The sequence below is a fragment of the Neltuma alba genome, unplaced genomic scaffold (genome assembly GCF_004799145.2).
Source record: "Neltuma alba isolate B1F8T4 unplaced genomic scaffold, ASM479914v2 tig00013613_pilon, whole genome shotgun sequence".
NCBI lineage: Eukaryota > Viridiplantae > Streptophyta > Magnoliopsida > Fabales > Fabaceae > Neltuma > Neltuma alba.
The window spans coordinates 4,086-13,957 of record NW_021637803.1 but is presented as its reverse complement, the minus strand read 5'-3'; the positions used below and the strand labels follow the sequence as shown (position 1 = coordinate 13,957).

Genomic DNA, 9,872 nt, shown 5'->3' with positions numbered 1-9,872 from the left:
TGAAATTTAAAATCCTTCAATCAGAATGCACCAGCTTGATGACGTGGTGCTTTATTATTTTTTTGGCCAGCAAAAATACTTTTTATAAAAGAAACAAGATTACGGGGGTATTTGGTAAACCTATAGGCACTTTTTAAAAATGTTTTCACACAAATTGAGATAATTTTTATTATATGTTTATTTCGTATATTGTAAAATTACTTTTAAATCCATAATTTTGGTTTTATTTAAATACAATAGGTCCCAAGACAGAGAAGGCCTACTTTATAATGGCTCAAAAAAATAGAAAAAGATTGACTACTTATTAAAAAGGGAAAACCATATTAGAGGTACCTATACTTTTTTTCAATTTTCAATTTGGTACCTATGTGTTTTTGTTCTTAACTAAATCTTTATTTTTCCTCTATTAACATCATTAATCCTTATGTAGAGACTAAAAATATCAATAGAACAAAGTTATAAGAGCTAATGTTGTTAAAAAGATAAAATTAAATGTTTAATTAAAGGGAAAAAAACACATAGGTACCAAATTAAAAATTGAGAGAAAGTATAAGTACCTTTAATATGGTTTTCCCTATTAAAAAAACATCGTATTTCAAATAGTCAAGATTTGATTTTTCATTTATAAATTTTAAACAATACATTTTTTCAAAACAATAATGAAAAGATTATCTTTTTTTTAATTTGTTCGTAAGCATCTTTTTTATAATTATGTATTTATTGCAATAAAACCAGACCTTTTTTTTTGTGGTAAAATCCATATTTAATATTCGCATGAGCATCGCAACACATATCATTTTGAAAATTGCCTCATTTGGAGAGATTATTTTTCTTTTTCGAATAGTTACCGTTAGTCCGTACAAAACCCAAATATGCAATTTCCCACTACAGTCCAACCGATAACCGACCCCAGAAGTCCAGAACACTTGTCCGTTTCCCCAAACATTTTCAAATTCAAACATCTTTCTGATCCTATAAATCGCACACATAGTATCGGAGTATTCAGTGAGCTCCATCTCAGCATAAGAAAGCCCAACAACGGCTAAGATTTCAATCTCAAACTGGACCCCAATCATTGATGAGTCTCTGAGATTGAAACCACCGCCAAGTCTCCTATGCACATCGTACCGCTGCACAATTGTGAAGAGCAGGACGACATTAAATACATTCTCATACTTCTATCCTGAATTTTTAATTCTTTCAAAGTTCAAACCTTTAAATTCAAATCGTAGCCATATTAACTCTTTCCCAAAACCACCTAGACCCAGCTTCTTATCTAAAACTGAGATTTCGTTCTTGCCGCATCCTCCAAAGTTTGTTCCTTTCTTTATCACCCATGACGGATGCTTGCAGAAGATCCTCCATTTTGGGTCAGTCATACAATTCTCTCTACGTCAATCCTCTTACTGAACTCAGGCACAGCCGTAGCTGCAGCGACAGTGGCAGCTTAGCTTCCAAATGTGACAAATGTGAAGATTTCACGCCCAGAGAAGTCTCAACTGATAATAAAGAGAATGTCACGCCCAAGAAGAAAGATGTAACTCGCTTCTGTGATAAGGAAAATTCAGTGCCTGCAAATGGGTCATATTCTTTGCCTAAACACTTCTCAAAGTCCAAGTCTTTATCCACAGATAGGATTTTGAAGCCAAACTCGCTTCAGTTCTGTATGCGAATGAACGAACCTGAAAAGGCTTTTGGGTGCAAGATATGGGATAACTTATGTTCTGAGAATTCGAGCTCTTTAAAGATTTGGGATTTCTCTGATTCAGAGGCAGCCCCAGCTTCTTCCTGGTCAACCTTGCCCAATAAGTGAGTAAAATTCTTCTTCTAATGAATGTCTTACACTGTAAATTTTCATTTCCAGTATGAAGCTGATTAAGATGTGTTAAATTGTTGGTTCAGGTCTTTGATCTGTAGACCGTTGCCCATAGATATTGGGAGGTGTTCTTGCATCGTTGTAAAGGAAGCAAAGCCAGAAGGACTATCTGGGGGCGCAATGTATTCGCTTTATACTTATGTAAGATTAAGATTTCTGTGATTTTTGAAACAAGTTAGATTAACTTACTCTTTTACATCATTCTACTTTTGAAAAATTGCACAACAGGGTGTATGTTTTAGTGCGAATTTAGCTTTGAGGGGTGAACACAAAAAACGAATCAGCCTCGTATTCAAGGATAATTCTATTTTCTCCTCCCTCATAGGCTGATATTCATGGATTTAGGTGGCTGCTGTTACATTTGCATGCCTTGCCATCCTTTGATACAGTAACAAGGACCGAGAACTTCGCTAAAACTTAAAAAAATAGGATTTGAATGCATACATTCTTAAGACCGATACATATGCCTTGGTTTGTTTTTTTTGTTTTTTTGAGTGAAAAAAAAAAACCTTAACTTCATGGAGTCTTGAATTACAGGAAGGTCAGGGTCGCCAGAATAGGAAACTAGCTGTTGCTTACCACAAGAGGCGGAATGGGAGGTCTCAGTTCATTGTAGCTCAGAATGTAAAAGGTCTCTTGTCCAATTCAGACGATAGTTTCCTTGGAACAGTAACGGCTAACCTCATGGGTTCTAAATACCATATTTGGGATCAGGTTCAGATTTTTGCCCATCTACATTCACAGTATTCCTTCGGATTGTCTAGTGAAAATTTCACGTACCATTAATTCCATTATGTTTTGCTTGGAAGTAGGGATATCGTCATAATTCACATGATAAACAGCCAAAACCGCCTCTTGCTGTTGTGATGTAAGTCAATATTTCAATCTTCCTCAATTCCCCACTGAGTGAGTGAGTGATATTGTCTTCTACCCATCTCAGAATTTATTTCTTTTTGCAGGTTTATACCTACAGCAGCAACATGTACAGGAAGCTACAGAAGCATGAGAGCATATGTACCCAAGCATCAATCTATGTCACTAAAGAACATTACCCAGGTATACCATATCTGAATTGAACTATGTCTTCCATTACTTGATGTTCAACTTTCCTGATTGATAAAATGTGGGGTTGTTTGCTTTTGATTTCTATGTCTTCCAGGTACAACATATCAAAGGACTGCCCATAGATTGGGAGAGAAAGTTCGACAAAGTCCATCAACTGTTCTCAAGGGTTCCACTTTACAACAAGGTAAGAACCTAAATGGGATGCTTGCTTTTAAAGTTTCATCTAAAACGACATATCTGGACTCCACTTATTTACCCCTTTCCTGCAGACTTCAAAGCAGTTTGAACTTGACTTTAAAGATAAAGGAAGAGCAGAACTTAGAATCCAACGATCGGTAAAAAATTTCCAACTGACTTTGGAGGTACGTTTGTTTACATGTTTAACTAAGCTCTGAAGGGGTTGCCTACTGAGAATATGATATTTGTTCATGTTCACAAAATAACCTATTGAGTCTCTGCTTAACTGACTTGTTTGTTCAATAAAGGAGAATGGGAAGCAGACAATTCTTCAACTGGGTAGAGTAGGAAAATCAAAATTTGTTATGGATTACAGGTATCAACTTTAAATGGTAGCTTAGTTGAGCCCAAAGTTTAGACCTCAAAGTTTGAAATAAACACGAAACTTGGTTTAACAGCAATTTTATTCTCCTCTGTGAGTCTGCAGATATCCTTTGACGGGTTACCAGGCGTTCTGCTTAAGTTTAGCTTCCATTGATACCAAGCTCTGTTGCTCTGTGTAGTGAGAATTCTCTGCCACAATGTTTAGTTCAACCTCTGAACAGACAGTGGCTTCTTGCTCTCTCCTTTTGCCCCCTTCTTGAGGGTAAGAACAGAAAATGGAAATCGATGTCCGGACAAATTATGCCTCCTAATTGAATGCATCATAGTTCTAAAGAAAATGAATATTTTGGAAGAGTTCAAGTGGCATTTGGATCTCTCATTAAGAAGTTTTGAAGATTTAGACAATTAGGTAGAAAGTCAAGTTTTGCTGCAAGAATGTGAAAAATCCACTGTTTTCAAGATGTGGTGAAGTTAGAGTTCTATCATTATATTGCGTTTTTCAGTTGTTTCAGTTCAGAAGCCTTGTTTTATGTAGCCTACTTGTGGTGAAGTTAGGCTCTATCTTTGCCAAAAGAAAATGGGGGATTTTCACTTTGCATAATTAAATTTTGAAGCACAATGCTTTTATTCTGTCGAGATCTTCAATGCAAATTGCAAAGCGCCCCTCCTTTAGACCCTTTTAGTGTACAAAGATATCCTATTTTTGTTGCAAGCGTTTTATAATGATTGAAACTGCATATTTGGGTTGATTCCTTCCCCCATTTCAATCCTTTCACAATATCTTAATTGCTTAAAATTTGTCTGGCTCGTAGAGTGAAAGCAATTAAACAATAAATAACAAGTCATTATATAACTACTAATACCTGTTGTTTTAAAATCATTATAATTGCTGGTTAAAAAAAAAAATCATTATAATAATAAAGGACAATTGCTGGGTAAAGATAACAATAACATAATAATATTACTTTTTGTTTTTTTGTGTCAGAGAAACGAATTATGTTTCTCTTCTCATATCAAACATTCCTTAAGTTTTGCATCAAAGAACTATATCCTCCTTAAGACATATTCTTTGGTAAATGTTCTCCATTCATGAGAAACCACAAGGCTCCCCTCCAAATCCCACTTTAGACTGTTTGATATCATATACTATCCTCTGGTTCCTCTGCTGATAATTCCCAATAATGCTCATTTCATATTCATCGGAAAGACTTGCCAGTGCCAAACAAACTTGCGAAGCATCCTCTTTTACCACATAGAGTATGCCAGTTACATCCACATTCAGCTCAGCATTATCCTCAAAATACATTCTTATGGTGGGTATGTTTACATCTTGATACCCAGTAAGGTTATAACAAGTATCCAAAATTGAAAACCCTGGTGCTGAAGGGAAACCAGTGAACTGTTTTGAGAACTCTGCCTGCAAAGCCTTGTAAACAGATGGAACAAGCCTTGTGATCACAGTTCCAGAATCAATTATTACCCCATGATTGCCAAAACTTGAAGCTTGAAGAGCAACACCGCCAACATTAATGCCGGTAAGATTCAGAACATAAAAGGTAGATAGCTGTGGATTAGGAATCATTCTGGTGTAAGCAATGGGAGTAACATTCTTGAAAACCGAAGATTCATTACCCATAACTAATGACCCAGAAGCTCCGTCATCCGTTGTTGGTAAACAGTAAGAGAAAACTCCTCCAAATATAGAATCCGTTTGTGAGATCACTGAGAGTTTACTTCTTCCTAAACCCATCAGGCCTGAGGTTCCTCCAAACAAACCTTTGTTATTCTTACCACAACCAAATACAAAGTTGTTTATTGGTATACCTCCAAAACTAAGGTTCTCCATACCTAGTTCACCATTACTATAGGACCCATCACCATAGTTAACAATGTAACTGCAAGGCGATGCGTTATTTTCACATGTTTCTGAATTTCCAGTAGCAGAAAGAAGAGATTGACAGGTTGTTGAGTCACAAAGAACTGATTGATAGGAAGGGGATGTAGAAGGCTTGAACAAAGGTCCTTGTTGATCATAACATGCCTTGCAAGGCTCACATTGGACCCATGTCAGGTCGCTTCCAGTGTCAACAATCACTGTCATGTTCTGGCTACCCAATCCCATTGTGACAATGTAGTTTAGAGTTTGGAGAACTATACCAGAAGTTAATGGAACTTGGGTTTCTGAAACATCCTCAATACGACCAGAGACCAATTTTCTGATTCGGTTTTGCATCCAACGTACACGAAGATTATCAAACACCAGTTGTTTCTGAAGCCTCCTATTCCAATCATGTTTCTTCGTTGAACAATGATCCCTGTCCTTCATTTCCATCACAACAGCGCCTTTCTCCCTTCCTGAGAATTCAAGTTCAAATGAAGTCTGCTTCAGAACTCACAAAGAAAATAGATATAGAATTCAAATCAGAGGAATCAAATCAATAATACAACACGGTTCAATCAAGAGAACATATAAACCAATTCATTCTTTTAACTGAGAACGATGAAGAGGGTATTTCTTGAAGGAAAGCACAGTCCTAGATCCTAAAAGTAAAGTGCAGAACAGTTTTGATAAAATAATGGGAGATCCTAAAGTAAAGCAAAGATAACATCTTTAATTTGCGCTTCCCATTTTCTGTTATTTAACTTACTTGATTCTGGGAGGAGACAACCCAGGGGAGCAAGTTGTGGTTTCGCCTGCAAGTTTTGCACTTTGAAAGTCTTCTTCTCTCAAAAGAGTGAACCCCATTTGCAATGATGAGATAAAGAGAAACAAGGAAAAGAAAGAATGGTGAAAAAGCCATTGCCCTTGCCATTGTTGGAGACTGGTAATGAATGGTCGAAGATATTAAGGAAGACAAGGAGAAGAAACATTGAGAGAGAGAAGAGGGAGAAGGGGGGAGAGAGGAGAGAGAGAGAGGAAGGTAATGGGGGAGATTCTGAGGGATGGATTTTGGCATGAAAACAAAAGAGGAAGGGCTGGCTTTAGAGACCCCACTAGTGCATGAGAAATTATTGGGGTTTCACGTGCACATATTGAGAAAAGAAAACAAGTGCTTCTGTTTGTTGGTGGTGTGGTGGGTCGAGGGAATTTGGATTTTCAATCATCTTATTGGTCTGCTGAAAACCCATTTAAGATAAGACCTAAGTACTCTCATGGAGTCAACTGTCACAACTTCCCCACATACACAATATGCGAGCTAGAACCCACTAAAAATCACTAGCGCAATTCTTTTGTTGGTATGGTCTCATTGAAAATCAGTTTAAGAAGCTAAATATGAGCATGGATTCGAATTTGATCATTGTATTAATATAAAGAGATACTCAAAGCAATCATACTCCAAGTATGTTCTCTTGTAGCTTCATGCCTTTCTCCTTTCTTAAGTATGGCGGTTTTTATTTCTACCAAAGTGTTTAAAGTAATTTTATAATGGGTTGGTAGGTTACTTGGTTAGATTATTGAAAGATTCTTGGGGGAGTGTGGGAAACACATATCATGATTAGCAATTTCTCTTTTTGATGTTAAAAGTCAATGAGTCATATCAGATGCAGTAGTAGTAGTAATAATAACTGGGTAAAAATTGCTAACAGATCTTTGCGTGTCTGCGTAAATAGGAGGTTTTCATCAGAAATCTCAAAAACATTGAGGTGACTGCCCTGTTAGTGTCGTACTGTCGTTACTGATTGGCTTATTAATTTGTAATCAGATCTATAAACATCGTCTGAATTGGTATGGTAATATCTTTATTTTACCCAAATCTGTTCATGATTACTCCATTTAAATAATATTCTACAGTATAAAATTCCTAATTGACAAGGACGTGGGACTTGGGAGCACCACCACTGAATTATATTTTAATATAAAATTATGTATAAAAATTAATCATTTACTCTATGAATTGTAACTAAGTGCTTAAATTTCAATTCAACTCAATTCTTATAGTTTTTACTAGCTCAAAATTCATATCTTAAATTTTGACTTGATATAATTTAATATATATAGTTCAGTCATTTATGATATTAGTTCCTCAGTTAAAAATAATTTTAATCCTTATAATTCTATCTTCTAAAAGGAGGGTTAAAATTATATGAATTTATAGTTTTATTTTCTAAAAAGGAGGACTAACATTTAAGCGGTTGGGTTATGCGGAGACAAAGTTTAGAAGGGTTTCAATGGAGTCAACTATTAGAATTGAATTGTATTGAATTTAAAATCAGACAAAATTGCATCCGAGTAAAAAAAAAAAAAATACAAGGACCAAACAATTAATTTTTTGGATTATAAACAACATAAATATCATATATAGATCCTGTTCAAAGAAAAGCTTATTACATACACATACATATATTCTTTTACTGCTTTGATTTATTTATTTATTTATTTATTTATTTAATATAGGTACATGTTTTCCTAAAAATATTCATAATAATTTAGTCAAATCAAGCATTGCGCAGGGGAACATATACAATAGCAAATTAATGATGCCTGTAGGAATTGGAAGTACAAAAGAAAGCTGGAATGGTTGCTTCAATATTATATAAGAGGTTGTACCATTGAGTGTCGTCAAAGCCAGAATATTGAGTTATGACTTATGAGCATGCCTACCACTTTTGGTAAGTGTAGTGATTGTACTTGAGTACATCCTTAGTTGAGTAATAGATTGGTGTCCCTCCTTTGCAAACATCCCATATTATGAATTCCAAAATCTTGAAAATGCATTGATAAAACATATGTAAGAAAATGAAAATCCTTCATTGTATGTGAAAAAAAATAAATGCCTATACAAATTGGTTCAGTTGTTATCAATATGACTTATGTCAATGGCCTTTTTTTTTTTTTAATTTATATGTCAATGGCCTTATAATCTAGGGGCAATGAAATTCTTTATAAGTGAAAGGTTGTAAATCCAATCTTATTTTATAACTTCTTGTCATTAGTGCTTGGCTTTTTAATTTAAAAAATATGGCTTATTATTCACGAAAATGTATGTTTAAGCATGAGGATCGGAATCTCCCATGTGAGTAAAACTTATTTAGGAAGTTCAATGTGTGTTTAAGGATGATTGGCTAATGAAAATTTTTAGTAGTTTTGAATGTTAGAATAAATACGAGAAAAAAAGAATTCTTAGTATGCTAAAGTTTGCAATGGTACTTCATTTTTCAAATAAAAAAATAATTTTATTATAAAATAGAAGATAAAATATTAAAAATAAAATTCAACCGCAAAGTTCTAGAGAAAGGAAAAAGACACAAAAATGACATTTAAACTTAGAAATCCCAAAATAGTCACTTGAATAAGCAAAATCCCAATTTAGGTATAAGTGACCAATTTGGAATTTACAAATTTGCTAAAAAAACCATATTGCCCTTTATTTTTTAATTATTTTTAAAACAATCAAATACCCTCGCTAGCCTACGGCGGCTGCCAGAGCTCAGGTGTCCGCTGTCACCAGAGCTCCAACAGTTGGCTGACAATTGGTCGTGGGAGCTTCGGCTGCCGGCAACTTTTTTTTTTTTTTGAAAATTTTTATAATTTCAGTAGCACAATTAACAAGTTTTGTAATACTATTAACAAATTTAATATAACAGTTAACAACAGTTTTCGAGAAAAATTCAAAAAGTAGTATTTTTACAACTTTAGTAATACCGTTAACAAGTTTCGTAACTCTATTAACAAGTTCGGCATAGCATTTAACAATAAATTTTCTAAAAAATTCAAAAAGTAGTATTTTTACAATTTCATTAACACGGTTAACAAGTCATATAATGATATTTACAAGTGAAAAATTTTGTTGTACAATCTTCATAGGGAGCTAATATTAAAAAAATCAACCTCTGTGAGAGTTGTTAATATCGTTACATGACTTGTTAACCGTGTTACTAAAGTTATAAAAATGCCACCTTTTGAATTTTGTAAGAAACTTGTTGTTAATTGTAATACCGAACTTGTTATTAGAGTTGTGGAACTTGTTAACGGCATGCTGAAACTGTAAAAATATTACTTTTTAAATTTTTTGAAAAACCTGTTGTTAAATGCTACACTAAACTTGTTAATAGCATTAAAAAAACTTGTTAACTATGTTACTGAAGTTGTAAAAATTTTCAAAAAAATAGTTACCGGCCGCCGGAACTCCTGCAATCGGCCAACTAGTGAGGGTATTTGATTTTTTTAAAAACAATAAAAAAATAAAGGGCAATATGATCATGTCAACAAATTTGTAAATCCCAAATTGATCACTTATGCCTAAATTGAAATTTTATTTAAGATTTTTAAATTTAAATGTTATTTTTGTGTCTTTTTTCTCTAGAGAACTCTTTACAAATAAGGAAATATCTTGAAAAAAACTCCAGGAGCCATCACACAAATACTGTG

The 9,872-nt window shown here is 34.3% G+C and overlaps 1 protein-coding gene and 1 pseudogene across 1 annotated transcript; one reads left to right on the top strand and one right to left on the bottom strand.

The window, feature by feature from the left end:
- Positions 1–1,263: 1,263 nt before the first annotated feature.
- LOC114738543 (tubby-like protein 8) lies at positions 1,264–4,109 on the top strand. The gene is made up of 9 exons (XM_028926608.1): positions 1,264–1,809; positions 1,903–2,017; positions 2,414–2,590; positions 2,689–2,744; positions 2,836–2,932; positions 3,036–3,125; positions 3,211–3,303; positions 3,427–3,494; positions 3,606–4,109. The coding sequence occupies exons 1-9, from the start codon at positions 1,337–1,339 to the stop codon at positions 3,679–3,681; spliced, it is 1,245 nt and encodes a 414-aa protein (XP_028782441.1). The 5' UTR covers positions 1,264–1,336; the 3' UTR covers positions 3,682–4,109.
- Positions 4,110–4,362: 253 nt separating this feature from the next.
- LOC114738542 (aspartyl protease family protein At5g10770-like) lies at positions 4,363–6,310 on the bottom strand (annotated as a pseudogene).
- Between the last annotated feature and the right edge of the window lie 3,562 nt (positions 6,311–9,872).

Coding starts and splice junctions, on each gene's coding strand:
- LOC114738543 (XM_028926608.1), top strand. CDS start 1,337: ATGACGGATGCTTGCAGAAGATCCTCCATTTTGGGTCAGTCATACAAT. Junction 3,304..3,426: donor ATTTCCAACTGACTTTGGAG/GTACGTTTGTTT, acceptor TGTTCAATAAAG/GAGAATGGGAAGCAGACAAT. Junction 3,495..3,605: donor AAATTTGTTATGGATTACAG/GTATCAACTTTA, acceptor GTGAGTCTGCAG/ATATCCTTTGACGGGTTACC.